At 43.9% G+C, this 20,784-nt stretch overlaps 1 protein-coding gene across 3 annotated transcripts in view; it reads right to left on the reverse strand.

Annotated features, from left to right (window-relative positions):
• SPTBN5 (spectrin beta, non-erythrocytic 5) overlaps positions 1–20,784 on the reverse strand; it is a 349,132-nt gene that overhangs the window by 287,743 nt on the left and 40,605 nt on the right. For all 3 annotated transcript variants that reach the window (XM_033951049.1, XM_033951047.1, XM_033951048.1), the window contains exons 10-14: positions 19,444–19,597; positions 16,313–16,513; positions 12,570–12,776; positions 10,934–11,114; positions 9,151–9,287 (exon numbers count right to left, since the gene is read on the reverse strand). In XM_033951049.1, coding sequence (XP_033806940.1) covers positions 9,151–9,287; positions 10,934–11,114; positions 12,570–12,776; positions 16,313–16,513; positions 19,444–19,597 — 880 coding nt within the window. The remainder of the gene's footprint in view (positions 1–9,150; positions 9,288–10,933; positions 11,115–12,569; positions 12,777–16,312; positions 16,514–19,443; positions 19,598–20,784) is intronic.

Genomic DNA, 20,784 nt, shown 5'->3' on the forward strand with positions numbered 1-20,784 from the left:
TGAAGCTTTATTTGGACTGTACTGAAGTGCTGAGCTGTAGAAGCAAACACTTGTATGTTAGCTAATAAAGGTCATTCCAGTTTGTCTCTGACTGTCCATTTTATGAACAGCCTCTAGCACAGGGGTCTCAAAGTCCCTCCTAGAGGGCCGCAATCCATTCGGGTTTTCAGGATTTCCGCAATGAATATGCATGAGGTCTATGTGCATGCACTGCTTTCAATGCATATTCATTGGGGAAATCCTGAAAACCCGAATGGATTGCGGCCCTCAAGGAGGGACTTTGAGATCCCTGCTCTAGCAGGATTTACAAATGTTCTTGACAGAGGTTTGAAGTGAAAGACACTATACCAAAAAAAAATAAAAATTGTAACTTCACTGTAAATGTACAGTCTCTTCATCTGTTAACCACATAGAATTTCCATGGTAATGCGGTATACAAAAATAAAGTTATTATTATTATTATTATAACAGTATGCCTACACACTATATAGGTGTCCTTAATGCAGATATTGATTAGGGTATCCCAGTGTCTCGCAAACTTTGTCAAGCCGCGGCACGCTAAACGTAGTGGCTGCAGCTCGAGGTATCTAGAAGTGTGTGGACGTCAACGTGATGACATCATGTGAAGGCCCTACAGACAAGCCCTGAGCTGCCAGTAGGGTGTGCCGGTAAGGAAACTAAACTAAGCCTTAAGTTTGTATACTGCATCATCTCCATAAAGATAGAGCTCGGCACGGTTTACAGGTAATTCAATACATGAGGGAAGGACATAATAAGAAATTAGAGGTTATGAGGAGGAAAGCTAGCTTTACATTTTAAATAGATAGCTTTACGTTTTGGAGAAAAGCCAGGTTTTCAGATGCTTTCGGAATAACTGGAATGAGCCTAGGTTCCACAGCGGGGCAGAGAGGTTATTCCAAAGCTCAGTGAATTTGAAGAAAAGGGATTTCCCTAATTTACCTGCATACATGACGCCTTTTAATGAGGGGAAAGATAGTTTGAGTATGTGGGCGGATCTGGTAGTGTCAGGTCTCGAAGAATTCCAGGATAGTGGGAAGAAGCATGGAGAGAAGAAGATGTGCGAGAGGCACATCCTGTAGGCAGTCAGACGGCACTGGCACCTCTCCTCCCCCCAGGAGGCACACAGTTTGCAATGCACTGCAGTATCCCTTTTGTGAGATCTCAAAGAAGGGAGATCCCGGATTCTCTACAAGGAGAACTGTTTAGTTTAAAGATATATTAGTGATAGGAGGAAGTGCAAAAATGGCATTGTGAGACTCAAAAGGTGAAGGGGAGGAATATGAAGAAGTTGATAATGATGAGGCTGAATTGTTCACAGCTGAAGCACCTGTAGCAGGACCACAGAAAACAAAAGCAAATAGGGATGGAGGTATTTCAGACTCTGATTGATTTTCAGAGGATTGTGTTTGTGAGGAGAGTAGAAGGCGACAGAGGGTAGTGGTCAATGGAGATCACTCTGAGGAAAGAGATGTTATCAGTGTAATGCTTCAAGGTTTGGTCCTTGGGCTGTTCTAACATTTTTGTAAGTGATATTGCTGACTGGTAAGTCAGCAATGAAGCCTCTGCAGATGAAGCCAAAATCTGCAATAGAGTAGACATCTATGATGGTGTGGAAAACATGAGTAAGGACCTAGGAAAACTTGAGGAATGGTCTGAAATTTGGCAGCTAAGATTTAATGCTAAGAAATGCAAGGCCATGCATTTGGGATGGAACTCCTCTCGTATGAGGGAAGACTAAAACAGTTAGAGCTCTTCAGCTTGGAAAAGAGATGGCTGAAGGGAGATAGGATTGAAGTCTACAAAATCCTGAGTGGAGTAGAACGATTGATTTTTCACTCCGTCAAAAATTACAAAGACTAGGGGACACTCGATGAAGTTACAGGGAAATATTTTTTTAAACCAATTGGAGGAAAATTTTTTTTCACTCAGAGAATAGTTAAGCTCTGGAACGCATTGCCAGAGGATGTGGTAAGAGTGGATAGTGTAGATGGTTTTAAGAAAGGTTTGGACAAGTTCCTGGAGGAAAAGTCCATAGTCTGTTATTGAGAAAGACACGGGGGAAGTCACTGCTTGCCCTGTATCGATACCATGGAATATTGCTACACCTTGGGTTTTGGTGAGGTACTAGTGACCTGGATTGGCCACCGTGAGAACGGGCTACTGGGCTTGATGGACCATTGGTTTGACCCAGTAAGGCTATTCTTATGTTCTTATGGGCTGCAGAAATCCGAGGGAATGTTTAGAAGGGTGAAGAACTTTTGTGTATGAAAGAGGAGTGTGACTTGGTGTGATAGTATGTGACGATCGTAAGGTGACCAAACATGTTGAAAAGGTGACGGCGAAAGCTAGAAGGATGCTTGGGTGCAGAGGGAATAGAATGGCCTAAGGAGAAGAATGGCCAGCAGGAAAAAGGAGGTATTGATGCCCCTGTATAAGACTTTGATGAGACTTCATTTAGAATACTGTGTACAATTCTGGAGACTGCACTTTCAAAAAATATAAAGAGGATGGAGTCATTCTAGAGGAAGGCATCTAAAATAGTTGATGGTCTACGTCATAAGGCATACAGGGACAGACTTAAAGATGTCAATTTGTATACTTTGGAGGAAAAGCAGGATAGGAGAGATATGATAACAGACATTTAAATACCTATGACACATAAATACACACGAGATGAGTCTCTTTAAATTGAAAGGAAACTTCAGAGCAAGAGGGCATAGAATGATTGTATGTATGTATGTTTATTTTATTATATGTCTTATTTTATCATGTATTTGTTTTTATTATGTACTCATTTTAAATATTGTGTATTGTGACAAACCCAGCACCAGCACTGGTCCAGTCCATGATAGGATCAAGTGCAGAAGAGCTGACCAGATTGATTCTGGCGCTCAACTTGAGGCTGACCTCCCTTGCCCCCTTAATCAAAGAGATAGTGAGCTGGAACAGAGGCAAACAGATTGGCAACAGCAGCCTCTGGGCTTTAGAACAGCTAAGGAAGCCACGAGGAAGGTAACTGCAATAGAAAAACCTAGACAGAGAAAAGCTGCTGTAGAGCCAAAACCCATCCCCCGCTACTGGCTGAAGGGGATTGGCTCTGATCTGTTTAAAAGCAGGCTGAGACAAACAGGAGGAGGAGGAGCGAGTGACGAGGGCGAGTCACTCCCACAGCCCAAGGCAGGAGAGGAGCTGTGGAACAGGGCAGCAGAGGAGAACGTGCTGGATTATCCCATGCAGGATTTGGAGGAAGGCTTAACCCCTTCAAACTATCCAGTGCCAGACCAGGTAGAAGGCATGGAGATAGAAATAGCTGGCCCTAGGGTAGAAGGCCAGTTAGAAGGTATGGAATTCTGAATGAAAGAATGCAGCAACAGGGAAACTGTTTGTGCTTTGTGTTTTCTTTTTGCATATCGGTTTTTTTCTCTCTCTGCTGCCCCAGTTAAACCTGAAGAAGGGGATATATATATTGAGCTGTATAAGCATAGGAAGTTAGAGAATAATACTTGCCTGAAGTCTGAATCAAGTTATGCATTCAAAGACAAGTTTGTGAACCAGATGCAGGCTGAACTGTTTAAAGTGCTGTTGGAACTGTAGGAAAGTTACTGTGACTCCCGTTGCAGGGAGCTAATTAGATTAACCGTCTCAGCTGTGTGATTTGTGCCTGCACGTAGGAGCTGAGAGAAAAGCTGTACTGCTAACAGAGTGTGCTGTGACGATTTTTGCCTACTGAGTTCTTGTCTGCTTGAAAATGTACTGTAAGTTTGATTTTTGCCAATTTACTATTTTTGTTCAATGACCTGCAAAGTGATATTGTTTTGCTGTTGCATATCTTTTGACCTGGAGGTCAGAATAAACCACTTATGTTTTCCTAAAGAACTCGTTTGCTTGGTGATATAGTGAAACCTTGTACTTCCCCTATATCTCGAGGGGCCTAGACCGTTGTCTGGGGCCGCCTAAAAATCCTGGAGGTACCCCTAGTTAAAGGGGACGCGCCCGAAGCAGTGTGTTTGTCACACGCCAGCCCTGGACTGCAAGGGGGTTTGTGACAGTTTGGTATCAGGAGTGCGGTCTGTTACCTCTTCAGGTGAAGATTGGGGAGTGCAAAGGTGGAAAATTTTTTTTTTTGTTTTTTTTGTTTTTACTCTCTACTATTGTTTGGTTCATCGGAACCAGGATTATAAATGCTGGTGAATGAAAGCGGCTTGAACATTCCAAGGATATCGGTTCCAGCGTCCGGAGTTTGGCGGCTGCAGGAAGGGTGGATAGCAGACCGGGGGTCAAGGCCATCGTCCTGAGCTGGCGAGGAACAAAAGGGGGACCAATAGGTCTCTGAAGAAGGGTGGTGCACCCTGTAATGAGCACGCAGGCGATGATGCATCAGTACCTCTGGTAAGCATATACAACAGAGGGGCTGGTAAAGATAGTTTCGGGGAGAAAGAACTGTGTGGTATCGCACTTGGAGTGTGTGTTTTTTCATTTTTTTTTACAGAGTCAGCATGGAGCCGGCGGCGTTAGCAGTGGTTGCGGGAGAACGTCAGAGGCAGAATGAGGACTTAAAGAAGGTCCTGGAGACTAGCCACGGACTATGGCAAGCAAGCCAGGAGGCTAGTCAACGTCATCACAGTGACTTTATGCGAGCCATGGAGCAGCAGTCTCGATTAATGGCGCAGCTATTGAAGCCTACGACTGGTGGACAGATGCATATACCGGTATTGGGGACTGGGGGTAATCTACCTGTGGTAGGGCAAAACTCTCTAGGTTTATTGAATTTGAACAAAATAACACCACAGGATGCCCCAGATGATTTTTTAAACTCTTTTGAGAGGGTTGCTGCTGCAGCAGGTTGGCCTCCAGAGCAGTGGGCGGTTCGCCTTCTGCCATGTTTGGCTGGCGAGACCCTTGCAGCTTTTCAGACCATTGCTGCGGATCAGGCCAGTAGTTACCCAGCTGTGAAAGCACATATCCTAGATTTTCTGGGATATACAAGAGAGTATTACAGGCAAACCTTTCGTGCTCTCCAGTTAAAGGTAAAAGAGAGACCTAAGGCACTGTTACGCCGCCTAACGAAAGCTGCGGAGAGATGGTTACAGCCTTTCTTGGCAGACCCACGAGCTATGTTTGCTGAGTTAGTCAGGGAACAATTCCTAGAGGCTCTGCCCCAGAACATAAAGGGGTGGATCCAGAAGCAGGGATGCCAGGATCTGACACAGTCACTATCTGTGGCAGAAGCCTATCTGGATGCCCAGGGACTTCCCGAGAAACCAGGCCCAAGTTATAGACCCCAGACACAGTTCCAGAGGGACACTACACTTCAGGCTCCTACTATTAATAACATACCACCCAGGAACCCTCAGAAGCGAGTACAGAAACCCTTTAACCCTGCTCCCATCGTTTGCTTCAGGTGTGGGGGAAAAGGTCACCGACAGGGGGAGTGTGTTGAAAGAAAAGGTTTTACGGTAACCTGTGACCTGGAAAAGGGTAAGATTACACCAGGGGGGAGATATCTGGTGGTGGTATCAATAGGGGGCAAAGACATGGAGGCCTTACTTGATACAGGGGCGGACCAGTCAATGTTAGCCCACCGGTGCTGGAACACAGTATTCCCTAGGGAAAAGGGGCATGATTTTGTAGGGAGAGTAAGAATCAAGTGTATCCATGGGGATAGTAAACAATACCCATTGAGACCTACCACAGTTAGGTATAAAGATAGAGTGTATCAAACTTCCTTTGCGTTAGTGCCAGAGGCACCGTATGATGTTATACTGGGGAAGGATTGGAAAGGGTTCCCGGTAGCATTACAGGAAAAACAGTGTCTAGTTAACACAAGAGCACAGGGATCCTCTAACCATGAACCTGAAGGGACATTAGGCAGGATATTTCCTTTTGCAGGAGAAGCCTTTCAGGAATATGAACAAAGGCAGGGGCGTAGGACACGGGCCCAGAACAAAAGGCAACAGCAGAGTGAGTTAAAAAAGCTTATGGAAGGTTTGGCAGGAAAATGGAAAGACAAGGAGGGTGAAACATGTAAATGGGTAAAGCAAAATCAAATATTTGAAACCCAGCTAGGCCAGTATAAATCTCAGTTGAACAGAGTGGAAGAGGTGTTGGGTGACTTACAGGCTCAACTGGAACAGACAAAGGAGGGTGGTATGGAAGAAATATCAGAGGCTGTAGCAGCCTTAGCCCACAGGGTATTCAGTCTAGAAGGGTTGGAGTGCACAAAGGGCTTAGATGATTGTGAGTCAAACAAAGTCCCAGTGTTACGGTGGCCTGATGACTTCTGTGATACAAGCCCTAGTCCGAGCCCTTCTGATAAAAGAAACAAAAATAGGAAACACCATTGAATTTATTTAGGCTGTCACATATTCCTGTGAATATAGGGACTCCTCAGGGTACAAGTGAGGGTCATCCTTTAAGGGTGGGGGAATGTGACAAACCCAGCACCAGCACTGGTCCAGTCCATGATAGGATCAAGTGCAGAAGAGCTGACCAGATTGATTCTGGCGCTCAACTTGAGGCTGACCTCCCTTGCCCCCTTAATCAAAGAGATAGTGAGCTGGAACAGAGGCAAACAGATTGGCAACAGCAGCCTCTGGGCTTTAGAACAGCTAAGGAAGCCACGAGGAAGGTAACTGCAATAGAAAAACCTAGACAGAGAAAAGCTGCTGTAGAGCCAAAACCCATCCCCCGCTACTGGCTGAAGGGGATTGGCTCTGATCTGTTTAAAAGCAGGCTGAGACAAACAGGAGGAGGAGGAGCGAGTGACGAGGGCGAGTCACTCCCACAGCCCAAGGCAGGAGAGGAGCTGTGGAACAGGGCAGCAGAGGAGAACGTGCTGGATTATCCCATGCAGGATTTGGAGGAAGGCTTAACCCCTTCAAACTATCCAGTGCCAGACCAGGTAGAAGGCATGGAGATAGAAATAGCTGGCCCTAGGGTAGAAGGCCAGTTAGAAGGTATGGAATTCTGAATGAAAGAATGCAGCAACAGGGAAACTGTTTGTGCTTTGTGTTTTCTTTTTGCATATCGGTTTTTTTCTCTCTCTGCTGCCCCAGTTAAACCTGAAGAAGGGGATATATATATTGAGCTGTATAAGCATAGGAAGTTAGAGAATAATACTTGCCTGAAGTCTGAATCAAGTTATGCATTCAAAGACAAGTTTGTGAACCAGATGCAGGCTGAACTGTTTAAAGTGCTGTTGGAACTGTAGGAAAGTTACTGTGACTCCCGTTGCAGGGAGCTAATTAGATTAACCGTCTCAGCTGTGTGATTTGTGCCTGCACGTAGGAGCTGAGAGAAAAGCTGTACTGCTAACAGAGTGTGCTGTGACGATTTTTGCCTACTGAGTTCTTGTCTGCTTGAAAATGTACTGTAAGTTTGATTTTTGCCAATTTACTATTTTTGTTCAATGACCTGCAAAGTGATATTGTTTTGCTGTTGCATATCTTTTGACCTGGAGGTCAGAATAAACCACTTATGTTTTCCTAAAGAACTCGTTTGCTTGGTGATATAGTGAAACCTTGTACTTCCCCTATATCTCGAGGGGCCTAGACCGTTGTCTGGGGCCGCCTAAAAATCCTGGAGGTACCCCTAGTTAAAGGGGACGCGCCCGAAGCAGTGTGTTTGTCACACGCCAGCCCTGGACTGCAAGGGGGTTTGTGACAGTATGTACATTATGTAATCCGTTTAGTTTTAAACGGTATATACATTTTTTAAATAAATAAGTAATCTAAGGCAATACTATTTTGTAGAAAGGTTGGTAGATAAGTGGAATAGTCTTTCGGTAGAGGTGGTGGAGACAAAGACTGTGTCTGAATTCAAGAAAGAATTGGACAGGCATGTGGGATCTCTTAGAGCGAGGAGAAGATAATGGATGCTGCAGATGGGCAGACTAGATGGTCCATTTGGCCTTTATCTGTCATCATGTTTGTTTGACACAAGATGGGCTTAGCACTGGGAGGGAATGAAGGGGAAAAGCATCAGAAGAGGTCTTTTATTTGGGGGTGGGTTCGAGCAGGGGCGGACCGCCCTGGGCGCCATCTTGGTGGGGGTGCCAGCTCCTCTATGCCCCCCCCCACACACCATGCTTGTGCCCTCCCTTCCCAACTCCCCCATACTTCTTTAAAATTTTCACCAGAGTGAGTAACTACTCTAGCCTCTGCTTGCACTGACCTGGCTCCCTCTGAAATCACTTCTGAGTTGACTTCAGAGGGAAAGCCAATGCCAGCGCAAGCAGCAAGTCGGAGAAGTTGCTCGTGCTGGCAAAGATTTAAAGAGATATGGGAGTGGGAAAAGAGAGTGCAATGGAGGCATGGAGGCGCGGAAGGAATGGGGGAATGGAGAGAAAGGAGGGCGTGGACAGGTTGTGATAGTCTACTATCGGTTCCATCTTTAAAAATAGTGGGAACAAGGAGAAATGATATGTTCTCTGTTTTAGCTCCCCAAACTTGGAATGCCCTGCCACTTTTTATTAGAAAAGATAAAGACCTTATCTCCTTTAAAAAACTTTTAAAAACATTTTTATTTAATGACGCTTTTACTGACTAATTATTCATGCCAAGGCCCCTTTTTCCATTTTTAAAATTTTATTTTTTTTCCTTTTTTTTCCTTCCCCCCTCCCTTGTGTTTTTTTCCCTTATATGTTTTTTTCTCTATTCTGAGACATTTGTAACTTTATTTCCCTCTTCCCTTTACTTCTTGTTTGTCACTAAACCTCTTGTATAGAGAAATCTTTAAATCTCTAGAGTTTTGTTTTACATGTGTTGTTAATAATTTTTGTTTTCTCAAATTGTTGTGTTTTTTTTTTTTTAAAGTGTCCTAAGATTGTCTGTTCCCCCATAAGTTGTTTTTAAATTGTACATCGCTTAGAATGTTTTATATAGGCGATTCATCAAATAAACTTGAACTTGATTTGTACAGAGAAGGAGAAAGGTCAAAGATGACCCAGAGATTGGGAGATGACAAGCAGAATAGCCTCACCTTTAGGGATTATAACTAAGGGTGAAAACTTTTTCACACTAGATCCAGCCTTTGCCAGAGAGTCACCATAAAATGTTCCATTTTCCCTATGTTCTAAGTATTTCTACAATGGAAATCAAATGACAAGAGTGGACAGGAAAGCAAGAGTACCTTTGGTTTGATTTCCGTGAGATATTTGACAGGCACACTTTCCATCCGCCCCATCTCATCTCTCACCAGCCACTTTTCCGGGTTTGTTTTATCCACCACCTGCAGGATATCCCCTCGATTCCACAGGATATTGACACCTACATCAGAGCAGTAGACTTAATGAAAACAAGTATGTCCAAGAGATTCTTTACATCAGGTTGGTCCTCAAGTACCACATGGCCAATCTAGTTTTGAGCCCCTGTTTAAAGTAGTGAACAATGAATTATATCCTTTCATATAATATACAGCTTCATTTATGCTGGCTTTCATAAAGCCATGGTATAGGGCCAGCAACGTAAATGTGCCAATGTTTATGAATTCCTTTGAGCGACGGAGCATTTACCTCACCAGCCTACTGTAGAAACATCTACCTCAGCTTTGTAAAATAAGCCCTTAATCTTCATTTGTGGACTTTTCACTTTCACAGAAAAAGCGAACAGAGGAAACAATTTACTTTTCAGATATTACTGTATAACTTTTTTCTCAGTTATAGGATCTGGAGACCTGTTAAAACTTCCAAACTATATGAACAGGAGAGATCTCAACATGTTTGGAGGCAGGAGCAAAACTAAGAGCTCAGCTCTCTAAAGTTGTTTCCCCCACAGAATGGGAATAAAACCTCAGTCGATCATCTCCTAAATCATTTATAGGAGGTCACATTTCCAAACCACGTCTGTGAGTATATAGCAATTTCTAACCTGTTTCATAAAGATACATAGCTGCCTCTGTGACTTTAGTAAGCATTGGGATAAACCGGAAGAAATCACAGTAGATTGAGACCAGGTGTAAAATGTTGGCCTGCAGATTTGATTTGTAAATATTGTTTGCAAGGTGATTTCCTATAGTGGTGGAGTTTACATCTGTTTTTTTGTGATTCAGCACCTTTTAGTAAACCCTTTCATTGGTGTTGAATGTGCAGATATGCACATATTTTAGAAACTACACACATAAAGGACTACGCAACCCGCGCTTCACCCAAACTGCCCCAGAACACACATACATAGGGTTCCCATCAAAATATGTTGTTATGTTATGTTAATCAGGTTTTCTAGTCCACCTTTACCTATTCAATTCAAGGTCAGATTACATTACAAGAGGTTGAGTCAGTTCCCCAGGAAGTTACAATGGACAGTTTGACATGGACATTCAGTAGAGTTATTAATACAGTTAGGTTATAGTTATGAATACATAATTACAAGTTCAAGTAGGTCATCATTGGCTCATCGTTATGTCCCAGGAGTTACATTAGACAGTTTAGAAATGGGCTTTTACAATTACCATTTTAGTTACTACAGGCTTGTCCAATCTACATCTCATGGGCCGGAACTCAGTCCAGTGCTTTTTTACAGGCCCTCGGAAACTTGTATGCCCAATGAACCCCATACTTAAGGTGACCGTGCGTCCCGTTTTCAACGGGACAGTCCCGTTTTTGGACCATCCGTCCTGATGTCCCGACCCACCACTTCGGGACACTGAAATGTCCAGTTTCAGGGACAGTGTCCCGAAGCTGTGCGCGGGGACACCGGGACGGGCGATCGCTTTTCCTCCCTGCCACGCCAATTCAAAGCCCGGTCCGCCGCCGCGGTGGGACTGACAATTAATAGATGTCCCCTTTTGAAGAAAAAAATAAATGGTCACGTTACTCATACTGCATATGTTTACGGGATAACTCTCTCTTTTTCTGTTACCTTTCCCAGTCTCCCTCACTATGCTGTTTCCAGCTTCATTCTCTCTTCTGTGATACCTTTATAGAAAATCTGCATCTTGACCTGTTGGACTTGATGTTTGATGACTGGCGTAGCCTCTGTTTCTGGACCTTGGGCCTTTCTCAGCTCTGCAGGCTTGAGTTGTTGCTGTTCTTTCCATACATCACCTTCAACTGATGGCAGACTCACAGTCCCATTTCTGTCCTCCTGGAGCTTAGCCTGCAATGTATCAAAAGCCGTACATTAGGAAATTTCTTTTCTGTTCAGAATTAATCACAACCTTCCAAACAGCATTACTGGTGCATCTTTCATGAATTTCATGACAGTTCAAGTTTGCACCGTAATGAGGTTAAAGGAGGGCACTGGCCACTCCAGCTCTGTTCCTGGTTGAAAATGTTTTAATGTTGCAAGATATGTCTGTTTGAACATTTCTTTAAATTGCCCTGGCAGTTTTCCACTTTGGGCTTCCTGCTTAGTGAGTGCTAGCCTCTGTCGAGTCAAAACCCACGCGGGTATTACTTGTGAAACATCCCTGGGTTACCCAACTGAAATTAAACTAGTGCACACTTGTTTTCACTTAGAACTTTTTGTGAACTAGTTTAATTTCAGTTGGGTAACTCAGGGATGTTTCACAAGTAATACCCGTGTGGGTTTTGATTATGACAGCTGGTGCTTTAGGGACTTGTTCCCATATGCAGGCTGTGAGACTGAGGGTATCCCACTCACACTTATTTATCAGTAGTAGGTTGGTTTGGCTAGTTGACTTATCTCTATCCCCCATTTTGTTCTTTTGGGTTAGGGAGAACTTTCTAGAATAGGATAGGAAGACAGGAAAGAGTAGCACGGTTGGATGGGGCCCTTCTGAAGCTAGAATATTTGAGAAAGAGAGGGCTGGGATTCATGTCTTAATTTAGATTAAAGGTTGAAGGCGTCTTTGAATAAAAATGTTTTAAATTTTGTTTTAAAGCATTCTAATGATATTTCTTCATGTAAATCGGTGAGCATAGCGTTCCATAGTGTGGGAGGTATGACTGAAAAGATTATTGATCGGGTCATGCTTAACTGACAAATGGGATGGAATGATTAGATGTTGGGCATTTGATCTAAGGGTTCTCGCAGAAGCATATGGGATTAGAAGTCTGTTCAGGAATTCCGGGAGGTTGGTATTGTGCGTTTTAAATGTCAAGAGCAGGATTTTGTATGTAATTCTGTGTGATACTGGGAGCCAGATGCAGATGCAGATTCTTAGCCCGGGTATTAAATCCAGATCCTCCAAAGCATTGCCACAAAACTTCAGGGCCAATCCTATGTTTTAACTTTGGAAAGGATAGATATCATTCATTCTCCCACTGTGTATGACAGAACTGAGAATTATTTATTTATTGCATTTAGTATACCAGTAAGGGCCTGCACATAGGCATCTGAGCATGTACATGTTAAAAATAAAAGCATAAAAAAGGGTAAATGAAAGCGAGGTGGGTAACAAGAGGGTCACCTGCGTGAGGAAGGAAAAGATTCAATGAAGAGGAGATTTTTAAGTTGTTTCTGTGACAGCTGGCTGATCTCTGATGTGGAGGAGCAAGTCATTCCAGAGTTTGAATTCCAAATAACTGAAAGCAGAGTCATATGAGATATTAAGGTGATAAGTAAATGGAAAATTCACATGTGACAGACCATGTGATGAGCTTTCTGTGCTGCAGCTGCTGCTAGCTCTCTCAGGCGACTCATCTCAGAGGAATAAGCATCAATCTCCTTCTCCAAACGCAGGTGGCGCTGCAGCAGGGCTTCGGCACTAGACTCATCCTTCCCATGATCCTCGCTGCTCAGGATGTGCTGCTGCTCCCGTAGCCATGATTCCGTTTCATCGACATCTGCAAAATACTGCAGAAAGAAAGGGAAGGAGTAAGATGTAAAAAAAAAAAAAAAACTTGGGCAGCAGCACCATTGTGGTGAAATGTTCCCTACTTTCAGTTACTCTGAAGGTCTGGTCCAATGAGACGCCTTGGATAAACCTTCGACCTCAATTGACTTTCAAGCCCATAGATCCCTAGCCAGAACTTGATAAAGTCAATAACTGTGATCAACCAAACACCAGCACTTCTACAAGCCCATAAAATGCATAATTAGATATAATACTTTAAAATAACTTATAGTAAACTTTGCTTTAGAGACACACACACATATACTGCCCCCAAGCCTACCCAGTTCCGCCTGGCCCCATCCTGTTCTGCACAAGCCACACCTCATTCTGACCCCAGCCACACCCCCGCAACTTGTTCACTTGTCGGGAGGGCACCTGCGCATGCCCTGGCATGACACGACGATGTCACATGCATGCACATGATGTCACAGTGTTGCATCCATGTGTGAAGCTCTTCACTGAGGTATCACAAACACAAAGGACCATTTCTATGCTTTATCAGTATACTATTCAAAAAATACCTTATTCTTTTTAAGTTTTTTGGGTTTTTTTTTAGTTTATTCTATACAGTGGTGTACCAAGGGGGGGGAGGACCACCCCAGGTGCAGCCTTAGGGGGGGTGCACAGCCGGCCAGGTCCGGAAAATTCTCCCGGGTCAATCAACCTGCCTCTCCCCAACGTCAATTCTGCCATTGGAGAGGAAGTTCGGGCCAGCCAATCGCTGCCTAGCTGGGCGGAACTTCCTCTCCAACGGCAGATTGACGTCGGGAAAGGAATGCTGGTTGGCCCGACGCAGGGAAGGAGATCTTGGGGTGGCAGCGGCTTTGGGGCATATTACCCGATGGCTGTTCCCCGATGGCAGCGGCAATGGCTTGGGGGAGGGCAAGGAGAAAGAAAGGGGGCAGGTAGGGAGACAGAAGGAAAGAAGGGAAACGAGAAAAAGAAAGGGGGCATGAAGAGAGAGAAAAAAAAAAGGGAGGCAGGGAGAAAGAAAGGACATTGAGAGAGGAAGAAAAAGTTGGGGGAGGGAATGAGGTCTGGAGGAGAGGAAGCATACAGGCTGAAAGAAGGGAAGAAAGATTGGATGCACAGTCAGAAGAAGAAAGTGCAACCAGAGACTCATGAAATCACCAGACAACAAGGTAGAAAAAATGATTTTATTTTAAATTTAGTGATCAAAATGTGTCTGAATTTATATCTGCTGTCTATATTTTGCACTATGGCCCCCCTTTTACTAAACCACAATAGTGGTTTTTAGTGCAGGGAGCCTATGAACGTTGAGAGCAGCCCTGGGCATTCAGCGCAGCTCCCTGCGCTAAAAACTGCTATTGTGCTTTAGTAAAAAGCACGGTGAGGTATTTGTCTATTTTTGTATGGTTGTTACTGAGGTGACAGTGCATAGAGTCATCTGCCTTGACCTCTTTGAAAAACCCCAGAATAGGAATGATAATTAACATTTTCTCAGCGTACAGTGTGCTTTGTTGTTTTTTTTAAATTTTATTGTTGATAGATCATTTTGACTTGGTCATTTTAAAAGTAGCTCGCAAGCCCAAAAAGTGTAGGCACCCCTGAGCTAGAGCGTTGAAGCTGCATGTTTCTGCCGTAAAGGTCATCTCTGACGTAACCAGAAGTTGCATCAGAGACGACCTTTACGGCAGCCATATGCAACTACAACGCTCTGGCTGCTGTAAAAAGGCAGTTTAGACATCGCCGGCCACAGGGCAGGGAGGTTTGTCGGACCGGGCCTGTTGTCCGGGCAGGGGGGGGCAGAAAGCGCCATGAAGGTAAGCGGCAGGGAGGGAGAAAGGGAGAAAAGGTGGGGTGGAGAGGAAAACAGGATAAAACAGAGGGGGGAGAAGGACGCTGAAAGCACATGGGGAAGACAGAGGGGGGAGAAGGACGCTGAAAGCACATGAGGAAGACAGAGTGGGAAGAAGATGTTGAAGGGAAATGGGGAACAAAGAGTGGGGAGAAGATGTTGAAGGGAAATGAGGAACAGAGAGTGGGGAGAAGACGCTGAAGGGAAATGGGGAACAGAGAGTGGGGAGAAGACACTGAAGGGAAATGGGGAAGAGAGAGTTGGGAGAAGACGCTGGCAGGGAGAAGACAGAGAGCCAGTCTATGGGAGGAGCGGAGAGAAGAAGATGGGTGCCAGACCAATTTGGAAGGAGGGAGAAAGGGAGAGGCACAGTAACAGAGCAAATGGAAGATGCAGAGAGAAGAGAGACAGTGGATGGAAGGAAGAGAGTAACAAGAAGATGAGGAAAGCAGAAACCAGAAAAGACAAAGGTAGAACAAAAATTTTCTATTTATTTATTGCTTTAGGAGACATGTGTCACTGTTTCTGTGGTGTTGCATTGTATGCAGAGTCCAGCTTCTTGCTGGTTCAATTTAACCTTTGTCTATGTATTTCTATTTTATCCCCCCTTTTACAAAACTGTGGAGCATTTTTTAGCGCCAGCTATGGTGGTAGCAGCTCTGATGCTCAGAATTCTATGAGCGTCAGAGCTGTTACCACCGTGGCTAAAATCCACACTACAGTTTTGTAAAAGGGGAGGGGTTAGTTTGTGATGACATATTTCATACTAAGCGAAGGTGTTTTCTGTGTTCTGTGTGCTCAAAACACATGGTTTTCTGTTAGGATTGACGGTGTAGGATTGATCTGTACTAGTCTGGCTTGTTTAGTTTTACAATGGGTGTATTGATGTTGTACTGCTCACTGCAGTATGTAAGATGCTGCCTTTTCCTAGGTACTCATGTGTGACATGTGGCTTGTTACTAAAAATCATGTTTTTCGTACAGATGGGGGGGGTGCCAAAAAATGATGGGCCCCGGTTGTCACATATGCTAGGTACGCCACTGATTCTATATTTGATATATTGACCATCAGCGAGTGAGGTACAATTTTAAAAGAAAGAGGGACATTTTGTAAATATAACATAAGTGACTGATGAGACATAGACAAATTTGGTATGAGAGATACTGGGGATGGAACAATGAGAAATACATCGAAAGGGAAAAAGTGCCCAAAAGGGAGAAAGTACAGAAGTATGTTCACGTAATTGGTGTACAGCTGTCCAGCAGAGCAGATTGCTTCAAGCTGTTGCCAACCAAGAGATGAGCTACACCACTGTATTATCACAGGCAAGATAAAATCAATAAATTTTGGTCTTTTAACGATACTCTTTTTGGTCCGCCAATCTCAGCGCACACATAGGCCTCCTTTTATGAAACTACGATAGCAGTTTCTAGCGCAGGGAGCCGCGCTGCTCCCGACGCTCATTGAGTTCCTATGAGCATCGAGAGCAGCACGGTTCCCCGTGCTAGAAACGGCTATCGCAGTTTCGTAAAAGAGGGGGATCGTGTGTCTAGTGCACAAAATGACAAAGGTAAAAACGTGTGCCTGTACAAAAAGTACTGGGTTTCAGTAAAATAAACATTTTCATGAATTGACAAACTTGTCCCTATCCCCTCCTCCCCCTCTTTTTTTGGTTACCTGTTTGATGAATGCTGCAACCTGCAGGCGGAGTTTACGATTTACCACCTCCTCCTGCAGCTGTTCCCATCTCTTCTCAATGTGGCCCATCTGCTCCTGAATGTCCTGTTGATTTGAAGAGTTCCTGTGACACAGGTCTTGACCCTTTCTCAGAACAGTGGCACACACTACATGGTGAGAGCTGCACTCGGCTTCCACAGCCTGCCAACAAAAACCAAATAAAGAGAAGGAAGACATTGAGCTATAATGGAAGAAATAAGATTTTGTCTTCGCACTGTTATTTTGGGAGCCTAGAACCAAGGCATCATACTCAAAATAACATATGGTGTATATATTGCCACAAACAAGTTAAAATGACTTTATAAAATGACCTCCATAGTGCATTCCACATTAACTGGTGTTTTAAGCACAGCAAAATGTTTGAGTGCAAATTGTGGTGCCAACCTGAAATGCCTGCAAGCATATTAGCAGTTACCGAGGTACATAAGAATTGCCATACTGGGACAAACCAAAGGTCCATCAAGCCCAGAATTCTGTTTCTAACAGTAGCCAACACATGTCCCAAGTACCTAACTAGGTCCCAATTCGTAAAACAGATTCTATGCTGCTTATCCTAGGAATAAGCAGCATAGAATAAGGCATTTCAGTAATGGTCAATGGACTTTTATTTATTTATATAGCCCGTCCTCCCAAAGGAGCCCAGAACGGATTATAAGAGTACATTCACAGGATAAACTTTGGTGGGAAATACAAACTTGGTGGACATAGAGGTACAAATTTCAGCTTTTACGGTATAGTCATAACATACAGATTTGGAGATGCAGGCTTTGTAGACAAAGGGTGTTTTAAAGTTTCAGCATTTTCCAACTACCTCATTTACCGAATGGACATAGCCTAACATAAAGGTAGAATAGCTTTGCGGGTTAGTGCATCATTGAAGGCATGGAGGTTTTTTTGTCCGATGGGTGTTACTGATAAGTTTTGCAGGGAGTAGGATTGTTTAGATTATAGTACTTTTCATTTTGTTTGGAGTAATTGGTTGATCGTGCGATGCTTGCAGTGGCATGCCGGTTTTGGTTCGAGTCTGTTTGGTACATTAGGCGGTGCTTTGAGATCCGTCAGTCAGGGATGCAGACGTAAGCTAAAGAGTTGGGTTTGTAAAGAGGAAGGTTTTCATGGCCTTCCTAAAGTTCCAGAGACTGACGATCTGATAGATGGGGGGATGGTGTGCCATAGTCTGGGTATGAAGTGTGAATAAGAGCGTTTCCGGGCTGTTTCAGACATGAGTGAGCGTCCAGGTGGAGTGGCTAGCTGTTTTTCTGCTTGGGATCTCAGTGATTGGTTGGGGATGTAAATTTGTAGTTCAGATGCCTTTTTTAAACCCCGCTAAGCTAACCAATTTCACTAAATTCTCTAGCAACAAATTCCAGAGTTTAATGACAAGTTGTATGAAGAAATATTTTCTCTGGTTTGTTTTAAATCTACTGCTTGTTCACACTTTCCAAAAATACTAGTTCTAATATTTTTGGAAAGAGTGAACAAGCAATTTACATTAGAGAATGACATGGGGATAAATTTTTCCCCATCCCCACAGGAACTCGTTTTCCTGTCCTGTCCCCGCAAGTTTTTTGCCCATCCCAGACCCATTCCTGCAAGCTCTATCCTCATCTGCACAAGCCTCAAACACTTTAAAATCATAAATGTTCGAGGCGTATGCGGTTAAGGCAGAGCTTACGGGAAAGGGACAGGGACAGCGGCAAAACTTGCGGTGACGGGATAGGGAAATTGAGTTCCTGTGGGGACGTGGAAAAATTTGGCCCCGTGTCATTCTCTAATTCACATCTACCCTTTCCACTCCACTCAGTATTTTATAGGCCTCTATCATATGCCATCTCTTCTTCATGCTGAAGAGCCCCAGCTGCTTGAAGCCTCTCCTCATAGGGAAGTTGTCCCAAACCTTTTGGCCCTGTTCTGTACCTTTTCTAATTCCACTATATCTTTTTTGGGATACCGCGACCAGAACTGCACACAGTATTCAAGTTGCAGTCATACCATAGAGTGACACAAGGGCATTATAACATTTTCATCTTTGTTTTCCATTCCTTTCCCGATAATTCCTAACGTTCTATTTGCTTTCTTAATTGGAAGCCACGGATAGACCTAACCCCAGATATTCAATGTCAGGGCATGCATGACTCTTAGAATTGAGAATCTGGGTATATCCACTTGAGCCAGAAGTTAACTAGGCACTGGTTGATATTCAGTTAACTGAGGGCCATATTCTATATATGATGTCCATAAAATTGGAACCATCTAGAATAGTGCTTAGCACAATTCTCTAAAAGGTACACACATCTTATAGCGTGTGTCATAATGTTTAGGCACATCCATTAAGGCCATGGAAAACTGTGCCTAACTTGTGCATGCATTATTCATTCATTCAAATTTCTATACCATTCTCCCAGGGGAGCTCAGAATGGTTTACATGAATTTATTCAGGTACTCAAGCATAATTCCCTGAATGTCCCGATGGACTCACATCTAATGTTATCTAATGTACCTGGGGCATGTTATCTAATGTACCTGGGGCAATGGGGGAGCAGGTGACCTGCCCAGGGTTCCATGGAGCAGCATGGGCCTGCACGCACAATCTCAGAGTGCCTAGGCTGTAGTTCCAACCACAGTGTTACATTTTCAGACATAGTATTGTAACAGATAGCATGGTAAACTTAGAGAAGATGGCAAATCATAGCTAACATAATATGGTAAAACATGAAATGGTGAGACCGAGCATGGTAAGTATGGTTTGGCAAAACAGCATGGTAAACAGTTTTACAAAGCATGGTTAATATAGTATGACATGACTTGGTAAAGTGGTAAGGCAAGCATGCATGACAAACATAGCATGGAGGATATGGAACGGTCCTGGTGGTCATCAGGAGTTGAATGGAGGACAGCCATGCCATCGGTCAGATGGTGGCTCAAATATAAACCAAGACCCCCATTTTGGGACTAATTTTTTGGCCCAAACATCTTGGTTTATAGTCGAGTATATGCGGAGCAAACACCACAATAACAGAATAAGTGAAGTGAGATAAGGGAAAAATATGACAGAATAGAATTTAATTCACCTTATGCTTCTGTATGGATGCTATAATCTGACTGAGGTCTCGTCCCAATGGAGCCAACTTCACCAAGTGCCATTTCTCTTGGATCCAGGACTCCTCTTCTCTACAGTCATGAAAAAACTCAAAAAGCTTTAAGTTTTCTTCCAGTTTGGATCGTCTATGAGAATGAAAACCAGAGGTTTGCACAGACTATTTAATCACAGCCTCAAACGCTTCCAACTGCGACTGACACTGAATTCATCTTTCGCACCAGATGAGAGCAAGGCTCTCAGATTTGCCACTGCGCTTACTTTGGGTGTTATATAGAACCTCATACAGAATCACTACAAGCCAGGGCTCCTTACTTCTATGAACGATAATGCTCATTGATGAAGAGCAATCAGTGAAGCCCCATGTTTAACTCTGGGACTGAGTATACCTGAAGACCAAAGTGTTCTTCCTTCTTTAAGTGAAGTTAACACTCTAGTCCAGGGGATAGCCATGATCGGAAGCATAGGCTGCTAAAGATCAGAAACGAATGGATCAAGAAACTGAATTCCTTTTCATATATGGGCAAAGTAGCATCTCCATGCCAGAATCAAGAGACAAAGGAAATGTATCTTTACTGGAATTATTTATTGTTCTAGTTAGTGGCGTAGTAAGAGGTCTACCCTGGGTGCCTTCTTGGTGAGGGTGCCGTACCTGCTCCTTCCCATGCCTCCCCCCACCGTGTGCATGCCTTCACTCGTACCTCTGTCTCTTCACTGGAGTCAGCATCAACTGCAACCTGCTGCTTGTGTCAGCGTCAGCTCTCGCTCTGTCGTCACTTCTGGGACCTATGCCTAGGAAGTTACGACAGAGGGAGAGCCAACGCCAATGCGGACAGCGAGGTGGTGATGCTGCTTGTGCCGGGAAAGTTAAAAGAGGTATTGGGTAGGGGAGCAGGGAAGGAGCAGGGGAGAGGGGGCGAAGAGGATGGGGGAGGGACACCACCGTCCCAGGCGCCTCTCACCCTCGCTATGCCACTGACACTAAGATCACTTTTTAACCACTGTTTGGTAAAAGGGTCTCTTGGCATATGAATGTGAGGGGAGTGATCACATGGGCATTTTAGCATTTTTCTATCAATCTATAGTTAAAACTATCTTAGTTATCTCAAATTTTTCTTTAAGAGAGAGTGTTTGTATAGGTGTTTAGTTGCCTTTCACAAGAGTTTATAACATAGCACATTTGGGCTACACTAATTTATAAGGAATGCATGCATTTTGTGCCTTCACCTGTGCTCTGCCCAAACTCCGCCAAATGGCTCATCTGCCCATCCACAGTAACCATTATCTCTTTCTCTTTCTGAGAGATCCCACATGC

This window comes from Geotrypetes seraphini, chromosome 7 (assembly GCF_902459505.1).
Source record: "Geotrypetes seraphini chromosome 7, aGeoSer1.1, whole genome shotgun sequence".
Classification (NCBI taxonomy): Eukaryota; Metazoa; Chordata; class Amphibia; order Gymnophiona; family Dermophiidae; genus Geotrypetes; species Geotrypetes seraphini.